Source organism: Tympanuchus pallidicinctus, unplaced genomic scaffold, assembly GCF_026119805.1.
Source record: "Tympanuchus pallidicinctus isolate F22 unplaced genomic scaffold, pur_lepc_1.0 scaffold38, whole genome shotgun sequence".
Lineage (NCBI taxonomy): Eukaryota > Metazoa > Chordata > Aves > Galliformes > Phasianidae > Tympanuchus > Tympanuchus pallidicinctus.
The window spans coordinates 1,245,893-1,269,694 of record NW_026294756.1 but is presented as its reverse complement, the minus strand read 5'-3'; the positions used below and the strand labels follow the sequence as shown (position 1 = coordinate 1,269,694).

General features: G+C 46.5%; 3 protein-coding genes across 6 annotated transcripts; 1 reads left to right on the top strand and 2 right to left on the bottom strand.

Moving 5' to 3' along the window:
• Position 1: 1 nt before the first annotated feature.
• CUNH19orf44 (chromosome unknown C19orf44 homolog) lies at positions 2-4,254 on the top strand. The gene is made up of 8 exons (XM_052699819.1): positions 2-98; positions 243-827; positions 1,083-1,434; positions 1,907-1,980; positions 2,179-2,647; positions 3,157-3,252; positions 3,373-3,539; positions 3,614-4,254. The coding sequence occupies exons 1-8, from the start codon at positions 81-83 to the stop codon at positions 3,701-3,703; spliced, it is 1,851 nt and encodes a 616-aa protein (XP_052555779.1). The 5' UTR covers positions 2-80; the 3' UTR covers positions 3,704-4,254.
• Positions 4,190-15,145, bottom strand: CHERP (calcium homeostasis endoplasmic reticulum protein). 4 transcript variants are annotated; one of them, XM_052699814.1, is made up of 18 exons: positions 15,003-15,145; positions 14,747-14,920; positions 14,207-14,388; positions 13,520-13,657; positions 13,153-13,304; positions 12,697-12,808; positions 12,240-12,329; positions 11,908-12,142; positions 11,580-11,758; positions 10,780-11,176; positions 8,871-9,109; positions 7,973-8,106; positions 7,610-7,696; positions 7,165-7,314; positions 6,918-7,034; positions 6,643-6,737; positions 6,061-6,246; positions 4,190-5,302 (listed from the first exon to the last, which is right to left on the bottom strand). In XM_052699814.1, exons 1-18 carry the CDS (start codon positions 15,025-15,027, stop codon positions 5,265-5,267), a joined length of 2,730 nt encoding a protein of 909 aa, XP_052555774.1. In that variant the 5' UTR covers positions 15,028-15,145; the 3' UTR covers positions 4,190-5,264. The 4 variants fall into 4 exon arrangements, with proteins under 4 accessions (XP_052555774.1, XP_052555778.1, XP_052555775.1 ...); XM_052699818.1 differs by having other exon boundaries at positions 4,190-4,886; XM_052699815.1 differs by having other exon boundaries at positions 6,918-7,031.
• Positions 15,146-17,121: 1,976 nt separating this feature from the next.
• SLC35E1 (solute carrier family 35 member E1) lies at positions 17,122-23,450 on the bottom strand. Its single transcript, XM_052699830.1, has 6 exons — positions 23,030-23,450; positions 22,206-22,276; positions 21,928-22,065; positions 21,369-21,494; positions 20,692-20,937; positions 17,122-20,294 (listed from the first exon to the last, which is right to left on the bottom strand). The coding sequence occupies exons 1-6, from the start codon at positions 23,433-23,435 to the stop codon at positions 20,088-20,090; spliced, it is 1,194 nt and encodes a 397-aa protein (XP_052555790.1). The 5' UTR covers positions 23,436-23,450; the 3' UTR covers positions 17,122-20,087.
• Positions 23,451-23,802: the final 352 nt, after the last annotated feature.

Genomic DNA, 23,802 nt, shown 5'->3' with positions numbered 1-23,802 from the left:
GATGTTGGGGGGTCGCCGTCTCCAGGATACGGCCCGGAGCCTGGCGGATATGCTGCCGCAAGAGCGCCGTCCGTCCTGAGATGGCCGTGCGTAGACAGGTGGGTGGAGAGCAGGTGAGGTGCCGTGCCCCAGCGCCGGTACTTCGGCCACGTGTGCGAACGGTAGGAGGCCGCGGGCCCGGGCGGCTCTGAAGGTGCGGGCAAGCCGCAGGAGCGCCCTCACTTCGCGTCTTCTCCCGGCAGGGACGCGGCGCTGTTCCGCGCTGGGCAGCCGCCGCCGGCGGGCAATGTGGCCTCCTCCGCTCCTGCGCTGAGCTCCGAGAGGAAGGCGCAGAGTTGCAGGGGCCGGGAAGAGTCCCGCCGGGCCGCGGCAGGTTCCTGAAAGCGCGGAGCGGCGAAGCGCCCGGAGCCACGAGCGCTCAGCTCAGCGCTCCTCACGCGAGATCGAATTCAGTTCTGAGGAAAGCGGCGCAGCTACAAAGCAAAATCCTGAGTCGGAAAAAGCGGCTGGAATTGCAGAGCGCTGAGTTGGGCCGGAAGCCTCTGGGTGAAGATTCCTCATCTGCTTCCAGTCTTGAGCGCCGCGCAAGAGGCAAGAAATACTTGAAGGGCTGCACTGAAGTTGGTCAGAACGTGGCTGCCAGCGGGAGCTGCTCTGAGGAAGAGGAAAGCGCCCAAAGCCCCACAAGAAATGTTACAGTTACACAACAGCTTGGTTTGGGTGGTACTGAGGGGGAAATGAGAAAAGTCACGGAGAGCTCTTTGGAGTTTTCCTGTGGAAGGGAGAAGCAAAGGTGTGTTACAGCTGATTCCAGGTGGGGTGGAAAGGTAAATACAAACTTCAGTGCATTATGTATTTTTGTTTACACGTTGATGGCAGTATTTTCACTTATCATGTTGCTTTCTATTTACTAACACCAGAAACAATTTTTAACGTCTTTGCAGATTGCTCATGATACGCATTGGCATGGTTTCACACTATGAAATGACTGGGATTCACCCATTATGGTCTGTTTTTGTTCTTAGTGATCTACATACAGTAATGAGGAAATGCATAAATCTCTTTTTCGTGTTCTTTGAAAGAGTAAGAATCCAGTTTCACCAGGAGCGCCTCCTCCATCCCAGAAGGAAATTCCACTGACAGAGGTACCCAAAGTACTTTCTCTTCACAGCAAAAACTCAGAGAAAATTGTTTTAAGTGGAAGTAATTTGTTAAGATCTCCACTGGCCAGCAGAAATCGGTCAGCACAACGTAATCTGAGATCCAAATCACCATCTTCTTCCGTGAAAGACAATACTGTAAAAATTACTTTGCCCAGAAGAAGCAATGCCAAGCAAAGTCAATTGTCAGAGAGAAGTGATGGAAGTGAAATAAAATCATTAGATGAGTTATTTTCAAAAGCAGACGACGTGGAAGATTCAATTAGCTCAAATGGTAAGCATTTCTAAGCATTATCTTGATAGACTTGGCTCAAATTGTACTCATTATTTACAAACCAGTGTGGTCAAGTACTACCTTTGGAAATATTTAGTAGGCTATTTTTACATAAGCTTTGGTTTTAGAAATTACATAGGTGTCTTTGTTACACATTTGTATTTTTCTTGGCTTTTGATTTAATGAATTCAATTAAGGAGCTTCTCTGGATCACAGTTGTGACGTCAAAACAAGTCCAGCATTCAGACTCATGCTGATATATAAGTGGGACAGGATACTGTTGGGTGTGAGTGAAAACAAGCATAAATGCAGGAGGTTGGGAGCCTGTTGAGCTGTAGGCAGGTCTGCCTGCAGACAGGAGGAATCTTTAGAAGTACAATTCCTTCTTAATATTACGCTTTTTATGTCCTTCGTAGGAAGCATTCTGTGACTTTCCTGTGAGTTCTCATAACAGTTTGTCATTCAATTGCAGACTTCAGGCAGAATATCCTGAGCCTTGATGATTTGGCACCAAATATCAGCGGTATGGCAGAATTAAAGCAGCAAGTAAGTAGAAATTTCACACATCTTCCCATTCTGCCTTCATTTGATGAAGGGTGGAGGTTCTAAAATAAACACATCTGTTCTGCTGGAAAACTCTCTGAGTTGGGCATGGCTCACTAGTTGCAAAGATTAAGAATAATGGAGCCATATTTATGTTATATATTGCTGATTCTCTGAACATACAGTTCTTTTATTTTACAGGGGACAGACACTCAAATTAGTCAAGAAACAAATAGAAATCCAAAAAAGGAGACATTCCTAGGGGAAAAGGATCCAGCTTTTTCTAAAACAAGTGCAGAAATTGGTGCAACTGATGCTTCTGAAAGGGATACTGAAAACGAGACTGAAGCTGAAATCCCTGAGCACTTAGGAGAAGTTTCTGCAGGTTTTTCTAGACACAGACAGGATTATCCTGATCATGATGACAGAACTGTTAATTCAGAATATTCTGAAGACTTTGAACCATCTCCACCTACAACAGACAGGGAAACTGTAACAAAAATGTCAGAGGAACATTCTGAGAGTTACACATATTCTGCAAAAGACCCATCTTCTTCAGCATCGTCCCCTTTACTTACCAGAGAGAGGCACAAACAGGCACACAGAGTAGCTGTAAAGGAAACTGCGGCTCAGACAGTGGATTTTCCGTTCACCTATTGCTGGCCAAGGAGTAAGTTCACGTTTACATCAAGATGCCATGCTCTTCAATCTTGAGATTTGTTCATATTTTACATGCTGACCTGATCAGTTTCCCTGGCTGACATGCCACTAAAAGCATTTTAACCACAGCACTTTGATAGCTGTAAGCAAGCTGTGACCTTCGTTTCTGAGGGGTAGCTTGTTTCCTACTCCTCTTTGAAGGGAAAAACTAAGAAAGATGCTTTTTGCCATAGACAGGAGAAAATGGGACCTCACTGAAAACAGTGGCTTCCTTCAAGTATGAGAACCTTTAGTTCTGCTGTGTCCAAGGTTAGAAAATACAGCTTCCACAATGGCAGTGGGTGAACATGAAATAAGTAAAGGGAGGAGGGCACAGACTTACTTCAGCATTATTTTGGCTGATTGAATTCCCTGTTGGATTTAGAGCTGTTCTAAGGAAGCCAATGCCCTAAAGCTGAAACTGAATTCTAGTATTGAGTTGTCACCCTCCAACCCCAGTAATTCTTGTTGTCTGCCCAGCAGACAGCTCTGCACTGCTTGGTCTGCCTGTTGGAAACAGCTACGTGGATCCAGTGCCTATTGCCAGTCATGTCATCAGCATGGATGCAGTGGAAGGTACTGAAAGACTTCTCTGAGTGCTGTTTGATTGTTTGATGCATGGAGTCGCTGCCTGACTCGCTGTTAGCGCTTGCCACGACTGAGATGTTACTAAAATACTCACTTTGCTCTTTGCAGCCTTGACAGCATACAGTCCCTCAGTTCTTGTTTTAAATGCCATGTTAAAACAGCACTTGATGTTGACCCAGCAATTTGTGGAGAACATTCAGCACCTTCACTTGTCCCTTGTGGAGTCTTTAGAGAACGAGAAGTTCCACTATCATACGCTGGAAGAGGCTAAAGAGGTATTTATGATAGAGGTATTACATGCTATGAGGTATTTCTCTACACAAATAAACTGTGTGTTAACTTTCTGCAGTACATCAAGAGTCACAAATCCCCACCTTTAACGATTGAACAAGCATTTGAAGAAATCCAGGAAGCGGAAGAGATGCTGCCACCATCATGAATGTTGAAACGTTCCTTTACAGATCTCAAGTCAGAACATGAAACCCTGTCAGACTGCACAGATTAAAAAGTTGCAAACCATGTACCAACTGCTCTGTTTCTTGTAATGCATCGTTTGTTTTCCTGCTTGTTTGTATTTTTTTACTACTGTTCATGGTGCAGGGTTTGATGAGAGCTATGAGTCAGCACGGTCAGCAAAGAAGAAAACCAAAATAGCTCTTATCTGAAAGGATTGGGGTAAATTCTGTGTGTTTATCACATAGATCAGCTGCTCTTTTATCATAATAAAAGTGGAAGTCTATACCAGAGCATCAGGGACTATGATGACAGCAGGAAAATACCATCCTGCTGTTAGAGCTTCATTGAAGCATCTTATCAGATTACTACAAAACCAAACATAGGCAGAGTTACAGTAAATTCAGTGCAAGGGAAACTTACAGCCTAATACTGAAACCCATTTACTGTGAAATACAAAGCACCATGTTGTTTTTTATTAAAAAAAGGTGTTTATTGGAAGGCAAAACAATAAAATTCACAAGTTGGTAACATACAGGTGTTGTATGCTGATTCACAGACAGTTACAGTTTCACAACTACAGTAGATCTAGAACAAACTGATAGTTCACCATATTAACTGCATGGTTTTAAGAGGGTTTCTGCTATACAAACAAGTTACTCTGGGAGGTGGTTACCACCACGCAGACCTGGGAGTGGAAGTGCAGTGTCAGGGCCCAACGCCTTCAGCTGGTGTCTCTGGGAACGGTTACAAAACTTTATTCTCGTTCATGTTAAAGGAAGTTTCCAAGAACATTTCACTGTTAGAAACTTGCAGAACAGAGAAAGTTGATTCTCTTCTATTGAACTAATTAGCTTTTATTAAAGGGTATATACAAAAATATAAAAAGCTTAAAGAATGTCTTCCGTTACAAAGCATTGAACATCCCTCAGAGCGCTTGAAAAGCTAGAACGTTTAACCCTCGTGTTCTGAACAGAGTTGTGATTGCAGCAGCTGGTGTGTAGGGGTGTTAAGTTGTATGGTAGGTTCTAACAAGCTTGCACAGTGCTCATAGGTCACCTGTACTGGAACTAGATGCTTCATTCCCCATTTAGACATTAGGATACACTGCTCAGCATCAGTCTGACTTGATCCCAAGGCAGCACCCCTCCACTTCAAATAGAATTAACCTTTTGAGAGAAATAAACATACATTATGGAACTAGAGACATAGAACCGTATCAGAAAACGTCTGTATTCCACAGGCATGAGTGAGTTACAATCCTGGACCAGGGGGAGCTCAACGGGGTTTAACTGGTATCAGAGTGCTGGCTAACTAGAGAATTTTGCAAAATAAAATGGAAATCCTTAAGTGTGCTAGACATGTCAGAGGAACGATTGGCCTTTTTAACCATTGCTAAATCACAATTGCTGAATTACATGTCATAGCTTTCCATTTTCCACCATATTTTAAAAGTAATTCATTTGTCACTTCCTCCAGACTCTCATCCGCATTTATACAAGTTTAATGTTTTGTAGAAGATGCAAGACATCTTTCTTCAGAGAGTCTTATTCAGGTGGTGGAGGGTCTTGCGTTTCACGCTTCACTGAAACAATAGGGAGAAGAGCACTTACACATTTCAGACAGCTTAGGTAACTGCAGAATGCTTCATGGAATGAGGGCTCTACTAAAAACAATTTGAATTCATTTTATTATGCAGATCTACTGCAGTCGTAGGCAGAAGTGACTTTTCATCTGGCATGCCAATTATTTTCCTTCTAATCACTGCTAGGTGTAGTTGTACACAGCACAGACTCTGCAAAAATTCGTTTGGGTAACTGTTTTCATCTCCTAAGAAGCGCCTCCATTTTTTCTGCACCCTACCTGAAACTGCACTACAGTGAATTTGTTACCAGTTCTGGGGTTGACAGAACACAGCACTCAGTGCAGGAGCTGGGCAGGGCCAAACAGTGAGCGTGGGCCAGCTTCCCTCCAACACCCTTCCTGCTCTGGCAGCCATCCATCCATGGCATGGCCCCCTCCACTACTTTTGGGACCAGTCTTCTCGTTGTTTAAAGGATAACATCTGAAGACAGAGACTACTGGTATTACAGGCAGGATGTGGCTTACACAGAACATGATAATTAATGAAGGCTTCAGAAATTAGAATACAGCACAATCCCGAGAAGTAGAAGACGTAGGGTTAATCACAGTGTTCACTTACCTGTTGTTTCTTCTCTTCATTACATTAGAAAGAATTAAGAGTTAACTTGATTTTGAGTTTATATTCTACAGTAAAACTCCTTAAACAAAACAAAACCACAAACACGAGCAGTTTTTAATTGCTTAGCAACATTTACTTACATTCATCCCTAGCCTTCATGCGCGCGATAAATGAGTAACTTTTATTTCTTCTGTAGTTTTCGTAAGGGTCATCCAATGCAACTCCCACTCCTTTGTATTGATCCCATTTGTCTCGAATATCTCCTCCTTTGATTGGGTCCTGAATTCCTTGTTCCTTGGCTCCCAATCCACCAGACCCACTCCATCCTGCAGAAGGTACAAACATTGCAGCTTGTAACCATTACAGCACTAGAATTCTCAACAGACATTCTGGAAATAACTACAGGAACTGCCAGTTCAATGTGGTAGGACAGCAATGGTCTGAAACAACATAGGAACTGTCCCCTCTACTTAAAAAGCAGGGATTCTGGGAGCTGAAAAGCATCAGCTCAATCCCTAAAAACATTTTAGGAGGACAAGCACAAGGCCAATCTGTCCTGTCGGTCCTGCTGATGCCGATCTGTGCTATAAGGAGATGAAACATGCCAGGTAGTTAAATTCTATTTCATGCTAAACTCACATCCTTCTCTCATCCGTATCCCTCTCAGAACAGCAATCACCATCATTGTTTCATGTTCTGTGTATTACATCTTAGCACCTTACCCATTTTCACAAGCATCTGATGGCCTTTATTTTCTTCTCCAAGTCTTGATTCTGGGATGGGAGGTCCAGAACTGGAACCTAAGCCAGCAGAAGAACTAAGGAAATACAAAGATGAAACTAAGAACAAGCAATAGCTGTTCGGATCCAGTGCAAAGTCATTTACGTTCCGTTAAACATTAGCACCCACTGTAACCTCACCCCCTCTACTAAGATATTCTTTTACAAAGCTGTAAACTTTTGGAGGCAAAAAGAGAAACCAACAAACAAGAGCTTACGGAGGGGTGGGGCTGCGAGACCGGGAGCGGCGCCGCCTGCCTGGGGAGTAAGACTTGGACCTCGACCGCGACCGCGATCGTGAGCGGCTGTGAGAAGAGCGGGACCTGCTCCGGCTCCTGGAAAGAGACGGCGCACCGTCAGACGCACGGGGCAGCAGAGCAACGCGCAGGGCTCCACGCTCAGCCCTGCAGGTCGTTCCCCCACCTCCACCTCTGAGCTCCTGAGATTCACCTCACCGCACTCTACCTGGACTGAGAGCGTGAATAGGATCGGGAGCGAGAGCAGGAGCGAGAGCGGGACCTCGAGTAGGAGCCAGATGACTTTGAAGATCGTGAGTTGGAGCGGGAGGAGGAGCGACCGCGGCTTTTAGAGCGACTGCGAGACCGAGAAGGGCCGCTGCACAGACAGAAGCAGAAAAACTCCTGTGAAACTCCTTGGAGATGCTTGAGAAATGTAGATGTGCTTTTGACCGAACTGAAATCACACACGCTCAGCATTTCAGCAAACAAGCCCAACAAAACTTGAGTGTGAAAAAAATACTTTCTACAGATTAGACAGAATTTCCAGCAAGTTAAAACTCAGTTAATTCCAGCAACACATTGTGAACTGCTCCCCTACACCAGTGCAAGGCAGTCCTAGCACCTTCCAAATGAACAGCACGCATCAGAAGGCAGCAGTCAAGGTCTCTCACCTATTTCTCTTCTCCTGACCTTTCCTCCGCCTTGCTCTCATTTTAGCTCTGAAGAATTCATACAGCCCGTTCTGCTCCCAGCCTTCACTGCAATAAATCAATCACACATAGAACAGACGCCTGTAAAACTCAATCACCATCAACAGAGGATTTCTGCTCAATGTGGTAGGGAACAAAGAGCCTGGGCACCGAGGTCTTGCGCATCACAGTGTAAGATCAAACGGTTTAACACACAACAAGAGCACTCGTTCTTAGCATTAGAAGAACCAAGACATGGGTGAAGGAAGAGAGAGCCACTTCTTGGTTTGAGACAGATCCTTAGGGCATTTTCCTTACCACATTGTTAGCTATACCTACTCTTACCTGTTTCTAGGCCTGTCATGAGATGGTGGACTATAAAATGCCTCAACCGCAGCCAGTAGTCTCTCACTGGGGGGCATTGGGGGTGGAAGACGTATATCTTTAGGATCTAAAGGTTTATACTCATGATCTTCAAGCTGCCGGAAACAAAACAAATTACATTCTTGTCATGTGTCATGGGGTGGCCAATCCGAAGAGATTAATATAGATTTAACCTTGTAGGGACCTCACAGTTCACTACTGGATAAAAATGCTCCAGTAATAAGGATTCTGCAGACGACCCAATGCTTTCTTGTGCTATCACCACCGTTTTGATTCTTATGAGATAAGCCAGCAACTACAGGTACTGGGACATTAACTGGATCACCAGGTAGATAAAATGCAGGTGTATCTATCCAGCTCTGTGATAATAGTGCCTGGATTGGAAACCTGGTAAAAACTGGTGCATGCTGAGAGTAACAGAAAGTTAAAATGGAATAGGCCTGTTTGTTCATCTCAAGCACAGAATGCATAAATGTAATTATCCCCCAAGATGCTGATACAGATACATATCCTGTTCCTTACCACTCTTTGTTTGTGTGTACAACATTAGTGTCACAAAACATCTATGCAAGAAAGAAGTCCAAATAGCAAAACTAGTGTACAGCAGCCCCACCAGAACCACGGGTTCCCTCTGCCTATATGAAAATCAGTGGAGGTAACGTTTTCAAAACCACATCAGTCTTTCATGTATACAGGCTTAACTGGCTTTTGCTGGGACAAACACCTGGAATTCTCACCATTTACACAACCCTTCCCGTGTGCTGGATGGAGAGATGCGAAACCGTGAATGTCCACATTAAACTGCCCACAGTGCTGACCAGGGATTTCAATCGAGTCTGGGCCCATCCCAAGCACTTACTTTTACAAGCGGGGCCATCAGTCCAGCAGGAAGATCGAAGTAGGGAACATTTGGCACCAGGCTGGGATCGTCGTGGTTCATGTGAGGGGGGCCTTGACGCCGCATGTGAGGAGGCTGCCCGTTAAATCCGTGGGGGGGAGGCCCAAAATCAGGGTGCTGCGGCCCCCCCCAGGGAGGATGCTCGCTGATTCCAGGATGAGGCAACCTGTGCCCAGGGTGGTGATGAGGAGGTCCGATTTCTGCACAGAGTGGGAGGGTTAAAACATTTTACTTAGCTGTAGGGAAACGAAGGCAATCAGAAGTGCACTGCAGTTAGTGCATTGATCCTAAAAACAACCTTGGCACCCTGGAGTCCTGCCGATCAAGAAAAGCAACAGGATAGAAGAACTAGAGGCTGGCTACAGGCCCGTGGCCATGAAAGTCATGCAGCACATCTCCCACTCTGGCTATAGCAAATACCCTCAAGACACCTGGTTATTAACTGTAAGCCATCCTTTACCGTAGAACATACAGCAGTCAAAAAGTCCAAGAAAGATGCTTAAGAACAAAAGGTTTCAGATGCAGCAATGCAGATACTGATGGCATCTATCTCTGGAGCCTAAGTATATAACCATGGCTTAGCAGAAATCTAAACAGACCTGTGATGTGTACATATGTTGATTTAGCATTGACTGTAAAGAAAGGAATACAGCAGGAATCGACTCACATGCGTAGGCAACAAGAAAATACTTTGTTTAAAGAGGTGTTTCAAGAAGAGTAGAGATAATATCCTGTTAAAATAAATGAGAGACATCCACCCAATCACTGACAGACAAACCACTGTCATGAACGCCACCATATTCTGCCAAACTCATTGCATGGAGGAAAATGGGACACTGAAAAATCAACATCTTCTGCAGAGGGAGCAGGAATTTTTCCAGGAAAAGTCTCTACGGCCATCATTACTGCAACTCTCTTCAGCCTGTGCTACTTGACTCATCTTTACAGACTAAGAACACAATGTGTAGTCATTGCTTCACCCCTTCCCTAATTTTAGCCATCTGTTTCAGTAGATCCCCTCCTCCAACAACTTTGCATAACAGAACAAATGTTCTGGTCTCCAATACAATCCAAAAGCGTTTTTTATTGAAATAAAAGCTTCAATCGTCCTTCCTCAGACAAGAAAAGCTGTTCTCACAACTCACTTCCACAACTCTTAAAAAGACACAACAAAAGAACACTCAGAATCCCAAATACATCATTCTCTGGGTTTCAGCCTTCTTTGGGCTTGCAGAACTCAGAACCTCTTAAGCTTAGAATAGCAACTCCTACAGCGCCATTTCAAGCTACAAAGAGCAAAAAACAAAACCAATTACGTTGCCATTTCTAACACAACCCGCTGCACAGAACCACAGGGATCCTCAGACTCTAAGTTGACAATGATTATATCCCAGAATAATCGTAACTTCTAAATATGAAATAGAAACTAAATCAAAGAAGACTTCCAGACTTCATTCCTCTGACTTTCTGCAGCAGTGCAGGAGCCAGCTGAGGAGCCCTCACCTACAGCCTGATGTGCAGGAAAATGCTGATTTTCACTTCTGTGCTACTTTAAAAATGAAATAAATGGTTGCAAAAGAAATGCTCAAACAGCTGCTGTCTTGAGCCTGGACAATGGTTTCTGGTTATCTGTATCCATTAGGGAGGGAAGGAAGGATGACTCAAAAAAGTAAGGAAGCATCCAACTCCGCAGGTATTTCCTGAGCCACTTCGTAGCAGCTTCCCAAACCCACAAACTCGGTGTTCCTCAGGAAAACCCGAGCAATTCACTGAGTAAGCTGTCACCCCAGCTGTCACCCCAGAAGCACTCAAGTTTGTAAAGGCAATCAGTATTGCAGTGTAAGAAAACCTGGCCTGCTACACACTTTACCTTGAGGAAAATCCCCCTGGGGGTAATCAAAACGATGAGGATAAGGAGGCCTTTCAAAGGGATGGCGAGGTGGAAAATCATCCTGCATGAAGCGAGGTGGAAAGCGGTTGAAATTATGCGGATGCGGGGGCTGGTTGAATTGGGGATGTTGCTGATGTGGAGGAAATGGGCCTCTGAAGTGAGGTGGCCGCTGCATTCGAAATGGAGGTTCCCTCTGACCCCCACCCCATGGAGGCTGTTCATGCTGGTTGTTCCACGGTGCTTCAAACTGGTTGTTCCAAGAAGGGTCAGGCTGGTTGTTCCAAGGCGTCTCTCGCTGGTTGTTCCAGCCTTGATCTCTTTGTTCATTCCACATTCCTTCATGGTTGTTATTCCACGGAGGACAGTGAGGTGGTCCCTAGTGGGAAAAGTAAGGAAGGAGCCTGGTCATTAGGCTACAAAAGAAAGAATGCAGCAAAGGCAATCTACCTTTTCAATAAGTGCCCGTAGGCAATACACACAGGTGAAACAAATTCTGAACCACCACAGTTTCAGAGAAAAGACCAAACTGATCAGCACACACAGTGCTGCATTCAGGGGAGTACTTCTTGTTCTGCTCGTTCATAGGGAAAGCGTTGCAGAAAAACCATGACACATAGGCTACACCTTGCCTTTAACTGCCCCAAACGAGAAAGTTTTGGAGTCCAATCTGGATTCATGACGTTCCAAGATTTTCAACACACTTCTTATACCAAGGCAGTCTTCTGTCTTTCTGAATTTCCCCCTCCCTTTACCTATTGTTTCAGAACAGTGTTTGGTACCTGTTGTTGACCCCACGGTGCAACAGGATGAGGCTGGTCAAACCACGGGGGTTTATTTGGAGGAATCTGATCATGAGACCCAGGGCCACGTGGTCCACCAGAGGCAGGATCCTGCACCCCAGACCCTGTTGTGTCATACTCTGAAGAACCAGCTAGAGGCAGCTGCGATTTACCATCATCTGAAACAAATTGGAAACAGTTGGAGGCGCCCAAGGCTACGTGCAGTTATGAAAACACCAAAGACTCCATCTGAACTTTGCTGGATACACAAGCACAGTGCAGACATCTACCCACCGAGTTCTGCACAGGTCTCAGAACAGCTCAGTACCTGCTTGTGTAACTGGGGCAGATGGTGGAGCTGAGGCTGGCGCTGTTGTGGGTGCTTGAGGAGGGGGAGTTGATTTCACCTCATTCTCCAGTGGTGGCATTTGTATTTGTTGCTGCTGCTGCTGCGTTAAGCTGTTTACAAACTCCTCGTGTTGAGTTTTCAGGTTCTGTATCTGCTGTTGGAAGGCAACCTGCACAGGCTGCACTACAGTCGCGTACTCAGTGATCAAATTTGCCTGATGAGAAATTGTGAACAAAGTTTGTGCTGGATCTAAAACAGTTTGTTTTCAAAATGTGTACATAAATAAGAAAAGTGTTACGTTTGTTTCTAACCTGGTACTGGCCAAGTCCAAGAGCTGGGCTCTGCAGCTGCTGAATAATTGACTCATCAAAGTACCCATTTTTCTCCCACAGTTGAAGAAGCTGCACAAATTCAAGAGTGAGAGGTGTTCAGAATTGATTAACAATTAAAAAAAAAAAAAAAAAAAAAAAAAGTGCCTCATCTTTTTCTTTATGTTTCCAGTTTTGTAAAATTTACAATTTTCAAGTTGTATTTGGAGCCACTGAAGACTCGGACACACTCATCCTTACAGCAGCTTCTAGATAAATCGCAAGGACTTTTAGGTTCTTGTTCAAATTAAGGTTTAAACTCAAAGCACATCCTGTGATAGGCTTTGTGAAGACAACCAGACTAGAAAACTCTCAGCAGTCTTCTTCCATCCTTCGATAATTTGCTTAGCATTAACCTAGCAAAGCAAAGCATGAAGTTAAACCAACACCAGGCACTCACTCTGGCAATTTTCTGTTGCTTATCTTCCTCCACGGCTAAAAAGCTGGTGCAATAGATAGGAACAACCACCTTCTGTAAAGCAGCCAGAAGATCTCTTGCTTGCTTCCGTTGGCTTCAGAAAAAGAAAGGGAAGATAAGAGTTATTGCCTTCCACCACAGCAGGAAAACCCCATAATTCAATTCCTCCCCACTCTACCAAAAATAGTGGATACACAGAAATAAAGAAGTCCCTCCTCGTCATTTTTACAGTACAGCCTTCTATGAGATAAAAACATACAAAGTAGGTAAAAGCTGAATGCCACTATTGAAACAGCAGCTCTGTGCATCAGCTATGGGCTAAAAATAAAAAATACATTAAAAATAAAAGGTGAAGAGTCATACTGAGAACACGATAAGCAGAGAGATTTCACCACATTAATCTAAACCTGAAGCTGAAAAACACAATCTAATCCTTACCAGTGATGCAATACATCATTGATTAAGTAGATGAGATGCAGCCGAAGCTCAAAGTGAGCTCCTTCAGCTGTTATACGATTTCGCAGGTGCCCAGCCATCAGCTCACAGTGTGCAGGAGATTTTGCATTACTGAACATCCAGTTCTTTCCAGCCTTAGAAAAGAAGATTTTAAATATTTTAAGTCAGTCTAACACGTTCACATCGTAAGGATTTCCTACAACTCTGAAATAACTGCCAGAGAGGAAACGTTCCAGTAATTTTCTTGCCTACCAACAGTAATTAAGCTGCTGCTTTCTATACAGTCAGAAAATTCCAACTGTACTTAACCCATAACATCACCAAGTAACTCCAGACTCAGATCACTTACTGAGATCGCATCTTTGGTGCATGTGTCAATTATTGGCTGCAACAAGTTGTCAAATTCATTCATATCTAACTGAGTTTCCTCCAAAACTTTCTGCATTTGTTGCTCTATTGCAAGGGCTACTGCTGAAGTGACTTGTTCCTGAAAAAAAAAAATTAATAGAATTACATTGCATCCAATGCTCTTTTAGAGAACTGAATTGCTCTATGCCAGTCCTCATAGCCTCTTAACCAAAAGCAGCTGTCCCAAACAGCAAGGCCTTTTACAAGCAAGTGGACCACACGTAAATGATTCAATGGCTACAAAATCATTAGTTCAAATACACAGTGCCGTCCCACCCCCAATCAGAATCTGCCTTCAGGTACTACAGGATGGAATTTCTTGCAGTTCCCAGCATCCTGCAGCATTAAGTGAAGATTAAAGCAGTCACAATTTATTTCACTCAGCAAATCAGCAGGCCTTTCCATATAGTAAATAAATTAATCAAGGATCAATCTTACTAAGGCATCAGGTAATCTGCTCTAAGCAGATGAAAGCAACCACAACAGAACAAAAATAAGTAAAATAACGTCCCACGCTCACCAAGGCACCACCTCACCACCACCAATCAGAAGCAAGCCTTCCTCTCTCCTTTCACTCCAGTTTCTTACAGCCCAAGATAAGCCAGCCAAGTGCTTATTTTACACCAACCTGTCTCATAGCAAGGAGCTGCTGCTCCTGCTGCTGCAGGTTCCACTGACTCTGCTGGATGAGTTCCTCCACAGAAGGAGTGCCCTGCGGAGCAGGGATAGGGGCAGCAGGTGGGAGGGACGGCTGTGGCAGCGGCTGGATCTGTGGAGGAGCCTCAATGTCTTGACTTTGCTTGCACAACACTATGAGACAAAGTGAGCTCTTAAAGTATCTGTATACGAAATCCACGCTGGTTCCAAAACAGACCTTCCCTCTTTACACAACGATTTAATACCAAATGACCACATGACCATGGCACTGGAGAGCAGCCCCGATGGAAGAGATCTGGGGGTCGTAGCTGACCGCAAGTTGGACACCGCCAGGAGCCGCTGGCCAGACCAGGGCGTCCTGCTGGAGCCGAGCTGCAGCTCACAGCCAGCACAGCCCACCAACCCGCAACCCGCTGCCCACGCCCGGGGGCGGCAGAGCGGCGAACCAGAGGGAGGGGGGGGCGGGGAAGGCCGCAACGGCCGCGCGGGAAGGGAGCAGAGCCCCACTCACGCTGCTGCTGCTCCAGGGCCAGCTTGTACTTGTAGTAGCCGTAGAAGTCGCCCCCGAAGAGGAAGGAGAATTTGGGGTTCTCCTTCTGCTTCTCCATCGTCATCTTCTCGAACTCGGGCCCGTTCCGCGCCACGAACTGCGCCAGTTTGTCGATGACATTCCGCAGCTCCTGGTCTGTGAGGAGGCAGCTCTGTCAGATCGCGTCGGCCCCGCCGCCCCTCCGCCCGCTCCCGCTCGCCCCCCCGGCAGCGCTCACCGTCGGGCGGCAACGGCATCTCCATGGCCGCGGGACAACGGGGCGCCGCCGCTAGGCCGCAGCGGCCGGAAGTGCCGCGAGACGCCCGGAGACACGCGCAGCCGCGCTTTACGGCCGCATCTCCATGGAGACGGCCGCGGCGCGGCACCAGTGCGGCCGCTCGACCCCTCCCCCTTCAGATCCCGCACGCAGTGGGCGGGAACGTGACGGGGCCCGGCCGGAGGCGGGAAGCCGTGAGAGGCGGGGCCTCCCGAGCGGCCCCTCGGCTGAGCACGGAACCAATAAAACCCGACATTTAATTGCACTATAAAGGGGCATTTAAGTAATACTTTTTAAGTACGATACTTGAACACTGATACTTTCCAAGTGACTTCATTTCTTTATGCAGTTAAAATCAGATTGGTTCTACACCTGATACTCCTCAGAGCGGCGTTAGTAAGAACTCGAGCATCCTACGCGATGACGGACGGATCGGCTTTGCCGCCCGGCAGGAGGTGCGAGGCGCGGCAGGAGCCCTCCGCCACAGCGTCGCTGGAAGTGCTCGAAGAGCTCCAGACGGGCGGCCCGCACTTCCCGGGGCTTTCGGCCATTTCAGCGCTCAGGAGCTGCCATCGCTCCCCGTTTCCAGGGCCATATCAGGACCTCCAGTCACACACGACACTCACAGACGTCCTCACAGAAAGGCAGAACTTTTTATTCTTAACAAGACATTCCATGAAGCCCCACTGTATTAGCTACTGAATATAAAAACTCAGAAGATGGATGTTTTCATGTATCCAAATGATACAAAGAACGTCAGACACAAAGTCTGCCTGTGATTCTACCTGCAGTTCTGGAGACAAACACTGATCCCAGAAATCGGATGAAGTTCTGTCTTAGCTCATATTTAAAAATCTCATTCACAATCCCTACTGGTACTTCCAGCCCAGCAAAAACGTTATCAGCTCTGCACATCGGAGCTCAGGCAGTCGCTTCAGGTTACCTGACAGTCAGTCAAAAAGCATCTCGACGTCTGGTTTATTGTAGGTTATGAAGTGTCACTGTCCCTGAGAGCCACTGATGTGTGATCTTCCCCCAGTCCCACACAGGGGTCTTCGCTTCAGCTGCGATATCCACAGGCTGGAGGGCAGCAGCACAGGCAATCCAACCAGGTACCATCCAGAGCTTCACAGAACAGCAGAGTTAAAATGAGAAGAGGAAAACAATACAAAACTGTGCATTTGCTGAAGTGCCACATTTCACACTGCCAGGATTTAGGAACTTTTTTTGGTAAAAGCACCCATACTCACATCAAAGTATGGAGCACCAACACAAAACAAAGACATCTGGTGACAGCCACCTGTGTATCTGCACTTCTGTAGCTATGTATCACAGTTGTATCATACACCCATGATCTCAGGATCAATTAATTTGTTTTATCATCTTGTGCCATTACTACAAAGTTACCCGATAATTATTTTTGACAGCTTACAGCATGATTCAGAAATGGAAGCCTCAGAAAAACAAAACTTTCCCTGTATTTATATTGCAGTGGTTTCACAAACGGCTACATGGCAGAACTCCCTTCTGCTGCAAAATGCTACATCAGAAAAATGTGGCTTTGAACGCATATTAGAAAAGCATTGAGCTTCAGAATTATCATGAATTGACCCCAAATTACCAACAGTTATTTTCACTGTGCTCCTACAAAGCCTATGTATTGCCTGGATTTTATTTAATGTTCAGGTAGTTTAAAAACAAAAAAACAAATGAACAAACCCAGGCATTTTCCCAGCTGATAAAGATGCTCTAACCACTACCTGGCACTAAAATGCAATCAGAAAGCAAAACGCTTTCAGGAGATCTTCAGAGCACCACCTGTTCTGAGGAGCTATCAACACAAAACCCAGTAGGATGTCTAAGGCTACCAGTGGCTCACATGCTGACACTAATTACAGCACCCAGATCATGCTAGCTTCTGCCTACGTAAACAGCCAGCCAGGTATCCCTCCCTTTGAGCAGAACAATCTGATTTCTCACAGGTGAGCACTACAACTCACATACTGCACTCCCAAAGTTTCACCTAAGAAAACCAAAGCAGTCTTCTTTGCTTTAAGAACTGGGTCATTATACACGATGGTCTCCATATGCCCTTTTTATTCCAGTTTCCACACTTTCTACAGACCTATGTACACAGTTAAATACGTCATTAATTTACAAACCATGTTAAAACAAATGTTTCACCTTGCCAAACAAAATCTTGCAGCAGTCCAAGATTGAAATACATATACAACAGTATCAGAAACCTCTTTATCAGAATGTGGGCAATATTGCCCAAGGACTTGGATTCGGTCACTCTGAAAAACCACCTCTTGCAAATGAGCCACTCGCTCGTTTTAATCACCTATTGTACCCCATGCAAATTATTCCTGTTGACCACAGAACTGAACTAGAAGGGTGCAAATACTGTGGAGCAGGCTGCAGGGAAAAAGCCCAGAGATTCACATGTTGGGCCCCATTTTGGGTCTCCTTCTACTCTGTGAGTACAGTAATTTTGTTTCAGACACGTGCTGAGGGCACACGCACAGACTGCAACTTGGAACTGTCGTTATTTTCAGCAGGAAGCTCCCCCTGCTGCCATGCTCTTGATAGAAAAAGCTGATCTAAAGACCTGCCACAGTGAGCATGCATGAAAGCTTCGCATCAAGAGCTGCAGAACAGATCTGGTTATATTCTTCAGCAAAGCAAGCCTTCAAAATGTATGTAATGAAATCTCTGATCTGTGAATACAGTACATGGAGTTTTATTCCAACTTGCAGTTTCAAGCTGCATGACCCTGTTACAGCAGTAGACATACCAGGAAATTTACAGATGAACTCACATCACATCTGTACATCCTTGGGCCCCGCTGCGACCCCTTGCTGGTATCTCAATGCCTCCAAAGTAGGGAAACTGAAGCACAAAGAACACAACTGAGCATTTGCAGGAGGCGAACAGCTTCCAGGTGGCTCCCTTTGAAAGCGGTTGAACAATTCAGTCCCCCTTACAAATCCCAGCCTAAATGTTTCACACACCAAATGAAATTGTGCAGAGCCAGAATCTAACACAAATCCAGAGTCCACACGATTCTTTCTCTATTTTTGTAACAGCACTTAAATATTGGGAAGTGAGCCCTAAAAATACACATTTTGCACTTCATCGTGTAAAAGGAAATAATAACACATAAATTAATACTGGAACAGGCAAAGCAATTTCCTATGAAATCATGCCTTTCCTCATAACCTTTTCTGTTAATCAGGGTTAGGAAATAATTTATTCACATTTTATAGAATAAAAGCCCAAGTTCTAAGCTAGAAGGAGCTGAACCAACTCTAGGCAACTCCAGAAGTTCTGCCCGCAGACATTAGCAGCATATTTAAACCATCTCTGAAGTTTCAGGAGAACCATTTCCTCTTTTGGGCTGTATCCTGGAAGGCAATCTGCAGAACTAACTCCAGAGTCAGCCAAAAGAATAAGATCAGGTTGACTTTGCCCTTAAAAATAAATTCTTTATTACCCAGAAAGGAGCCAAATCATCATTTCGCATCACGGAAATGGCCATTTTTAAAGCAATAAATAAACGGAAGGAGTGTTTGTACAGCACCACACCGTAAGTTCTGTCACTGCTACCCGACAATCTCCAGTAAAAACACAATACTTATGCTATCAAAATCTCACTGTACAACAGCTTTTCTGTTAAGAAAAGAAGGCCCCTAAAACCTGTTTTTTTTTTTTTCCCCTCAAGTAACAGTAATAATAATAATAATAATAATCTGATTCAGTGAAACCAGAACTCCACTGGTTTCATTCCTTCCGTGCACAAATGCGGCGCCTGATGCACTGAAATCCACTTGTCTTGAACCTGGTGTCTTCATTTATACCACCTGAATCAGTTCTTATGAGCCACAGATTCTATGCTTACTGCTGATTTAAGTATTTCCTTTCTGAATTTACTATTTGAGCCAGGGGAGTCGCAGGAACAGAGAAGGATACAACGTGTCACTTCTTCCAGCTGAAAGGAGAGGTCAGACAAAACGCACACAGCAGCTCAAGCACCACTAATTAAGAAACTTAAAAACGCAATCAGGGGCCAAAAAGATGGATTTGAGAAACAATGCAGAATTATTAACCATGTTCATGCATTCTTACAATGTGAATCATATTAGGGAGCAAAATTTATGCTTAAAACTTAGACAAAAATACCTTAAGCCTTTCAATTCCTGACCCAAAGACAGATTTGTAAGAGGTGTAAAGCACGCAAAAAAAAAGGCATTATTAGAAATGCTTTATTTGTCAGGGGTTTCCTGCACTGCCAAGGAAGAAAAATGTCTGAGTTTACAGGGCTGCATTACTGAGAAAACAACGATGATCTCAGTCTCCATTTCTGCTATCTGCACTGTTTGGGACAACAATGATTTTAGAGAAAACTGTTTCTCTATGCTTTAAATGCGTCGCTTGAAGGGATCTCTACTGTCTGTTCTTTCAGAAATACTTCTGGTTTGTCATCAAAAACTGAAGGCATTGGCATGGAGGTAATTAACACCCGCATGAAGTTTCATATTTGCTCAAGATGAACTCCAGGCTCCTTATCCACAACCGACACAATCCTCCCAAGCGGGCAAATCCTGATCACCAGCTTTACACCCTTTTTTTCCTGACAATTTCATGTAAGTATTCTTAAAACAGTAGAGAACAAATTAAAAGTGACACTATCAGTGTGGAAACGAGGTACTGGCCAGGGTTTAGCTGCCAAAAGAGTAACCGATTGACAGGCTCCCAAAAGGAGCAGCGACAGCAGATGCTTTGCTCTGAAATGTTGTACCTGCACTTCATCCGAATCCCTGTACGAGAGCTACGCTGCATTCAGGTCCGGTGTCCAATCCAGCTGCTTCACAATGAAAGATCTGCTCAGCAGAAGCTGAAGGTCTGTACCACTTTCACTACACATGCATCCTCCCTTCTGCAAAACTTTACAATAAAATGGCTTTACATTCACGGATGTACTAAAAGTTTCTGATAATGCTGGGGACACTTTAATATCACAGTCTCTACCTGCGTGTCAGGATTCTATATATCAAAACGGTTGAAGTTGTAGGCGGGCGGGCAGCTCTGTCGGCTGTGCTGGCCGTACTGATAGTCTCCATGCGGGGCAAACGCCGTCAGTCCATTCTGAGACTTCTCCGGAGCGCTGCGGTGCCGGTCCAGGTTCACAAGGTCTGCAGTTGTGACTGGAAGGAGCTGCTTCTTCGCTTCTTGGTTTGCATCGTATTTTGTCTAGGAGAGAAAGAAAGAAAGAAAGTTTTTCTAAGGTGTCACCCAAAATATACATAGGGAAAACACCACCACATTTATGAGATCAAATGAGCGACTCCTAATAAAAATCACTTCCTCCTCACACGACAAATCACGAAGCTGCTTTTGCTCAAGGCATTTTAGCGAGATACTAATCTCATTCTTCAATACAATATTAAGATCTCAGTCTGTCACACCCAGCAGCTGGCCTGACCCAAGCAATGGAGCACTCAGCCACGCACTCCCATGCAATGAAGTTCTACGTCACACCTTCTTCATTTCTGTTCTGCTGTTAACTTGCTTTACAAAACAGTTCAAAGCCACCAGAGTGGTTCAGGTGAGTTCCCTGAATAAACAAAGAAACAGATGAACAACTTGCCTTGTTGTATAAGAAGACCCCTAGGATAGCTGTCATCATCCCAAGGACGTTGGTGCTGGTGACTGGATTGCGAAGCATTATAAGGGACACAGTGATCACCATGATTCTTTTGGTGGCGTTCGCAACAGAGTAACTCAGTGGGCTGATCAGGTTAAGAATACTGAAGGCAATGACGTTCTGGGCGAAGTTACAGAACCCACTGATTATGAGCAGCATCAAGGTCCAGGGCCAGTGAGACATTGTGCTCTGTCATAACAACAAACGTTACAATTACATACATTTGTCACCTATTGGAAACCTGAGAGAAAGTAACAGAAATAATCGAGTTGCTTCTTCCCTGCCTACATCTACAACTTCTCTAGAGGCACCAAACACGCAGCTACCAGTTCTGATAACGCATCTCCTGCACACAGCACTGGGCTCCAGCTGCGTGTCCTCCTGTCTCCAGCTCTACTTCCTGGGACTTCAGCTGTCACATCGGCTCCCACTCCTCACCCCACCATTAATTCTAATGAGAAACACCACACTCATTGGCTGTGGTTTTTGTGAAACAATCTGCAGGTATTTCACAACAGATCCTTCCACACTGATGAGGAACTACCTAAGAGAACATTTTTTGCGTCTTTTTTTTCCCCTTTTATCTTAATAGACGAGAGTTTCCCAAAAGCGACACTTACCAAGTCATTCTCTACCAGGAAGGAAGAAAGATCAACCAAAACCCACGTTGGGATCATGAAGAACACAGCATGGCACCCCAGGATGTTCAGCAACCGAAGATGATGTATTCGGGAATCCCGCAACACCTGATGGAGGACACATTACAGCTGTGCCCCAACCACCCCCCGTTCTCCCTGTAATAATAACAACTTCCTGCAACCGACAGTTACAGCATGGAAATGAATGGTGTGAATTTCCAATGAGGACGACCAAAGAAAACAGATTTCTCTTTGAAAAAGTGGTTTCTTGACTTGCAACTCTCCCAGGATTAACAACATCCACATTAAGATGTCCCACAAACCAGAACTCATTTTGGAATACACTCAAGACACACCTTTTAACTTTGTCTCTTTGTTCCTACGATTTCAAGGAGTGCCCAGTGTTCATACTGACTCATTCAGTATGAAGAAATGATACGACACAGCAAGATACACAATGAACTGGTACTGCGAAGCACTATCAGCTGCCAACAGAAACAACCAAAAATTCCAATGAATCACAGAACGGCAAAACTGTTACCTTCTTTGAGAAGATATTCTGAAGTGAAAAACACAGAGTAGCAGCAAGTGCACTGATGAGTCCCCACATGTCAAAGGACAGCTCAGTGACCGTGGCCAACAGGACACCGGTTATTATGGGAATAAGAGATAAGTACACCTGCAAAAGGAACAGAGAACGTGGCAAATCCACCCGGTGCAATCCTAGTCACAACATTCACCCAAACCTCCCCGATCCCAGCGAGCAAAGCACACCACGAACACCAGCAAGAGAAGAAACCTCAGCAAACCTGTCCGCACCTTCGTCGTCTGCTTCTCCTTCATAATGATCCGCGAAAGAAGAACCACCCATATTGGCATCGTCGCTTTTACTGAGAAGGGAAAGAAAATTTCGGTGGGGATGCGAAGCCAACTCCATTAAACACCATCAGCAGAAGGTGAGCACTGGGAATGGAGGGGCTCAGGTTCAGTCCCACAAAACCCCAACCTCAGCCCACACGGGGTCACCCCTTACCCCTGTGCCATCACAGGGCAGCATGCAGTGCTCCACCCTGCAGCAGGCACTGCTGTGAGCTCACACCAGGACGCAGGGTGCTGCAGCAGGCAGCCATGCAGCACTGTGAGCACACATCCGGGACAGGGCACCACGCCGGGCACCCACATGAACACACAGCGCACCCCGCAGTGCCGCACTGGGCTCCTACAGGCACAGCTGATGGGAGACACGGCAGCAGGCAGCACTGCGAGCACACAGCGGGCTTCAGGTGACAACAGGGGCAGCGGCAGCAGTGCAAGCAGCCTTGGGGCATCCCGATGGGCGCGGACGAGGGGAGATGGTTTCAAACCAAAAGAGGGAAGATTTAGACTGGACACGAGGAAAAAAGGTGGTGAAGCACTGGCACAAGTTGCCCGGAGGAGCGCCGGGTGCCGCACGCCTGGGTCAGGCAGGAGGAGGCCCCGAGCACCCGCTGGAACTGCGGTTGTCCCCACTCACGGCAGGGAGTCGGACCGGGAGGTCTCTACAGGTCCCTCCAACACAAACCGTTCTCCGATCCGCGCTCCCGCTGCGCCCCACGGGACGGCACCGCCGCCCCGCGCACCCCCACTTTCGCCCGGAGCCTCACCCGTGTGCGCGTACGAGACCGGGACCCTCCAGAGCGAGACGTGCGCGGAGACGGAGGCGAAGTATTTGCCGAAGGCGAGCGGCAGGATGTAGCGCGGGTAGGCGCGGGGCGGCAGCTGGGCCGGGCCGGCCGGCGGGACCCGCCAGGCGCGCAGCAGCGGCGGAAGGAGTCCGCACAGCCCCAGGATGTGGAAGAGCGAGACGGTGACGGGCCGGGGGAAGCCGCCGAGCAGCAGCTTGTTGACCACGTTCCCGCCGGCGCTCAGCCCGTACCAGGCCAAGCACAGCGCCGAAACCCGCGCGCCCTCCCGCAGCGCCGGCCCGCGGCCCCTCCGGCTCCCGGCCCCCCCCGCCGCTGCCGCCGCCGCCCCGCCTCCTCCCGGAGCCGCCAGCGGGGCCGCCGCCATGGCTGCCCGAGCCGCACGGCCGCCCCCGGGACGTCACCGCCGCCAACGCGTCGCTTCCTGGGGCGGACCTGCGCCGGAGCTCAGCGCCGGCACAGCGCTACGGGTGCCGACAGGGGGCGGTGGAGCGTGTGTGCATCACTTCCGCTTGCGTCACTTCCACGTCACTTCCGGCTCCTCTGTCCACTTCTGGTCGCTGGGGGACGGGCCGACCTCAGACCGGAACTCTCCGCCTCGGTGCTCCGTTCTGACAGCCGCTGCGCCCCGTCCGTCCCGCCCCACAGGCGCAGCCCGGGATGAAGGAACCGGAGAGAGACGCGGCGTACGAAACACCGCACCGACTGGGATTCCTGAGCCGCAGAAGCGGCCC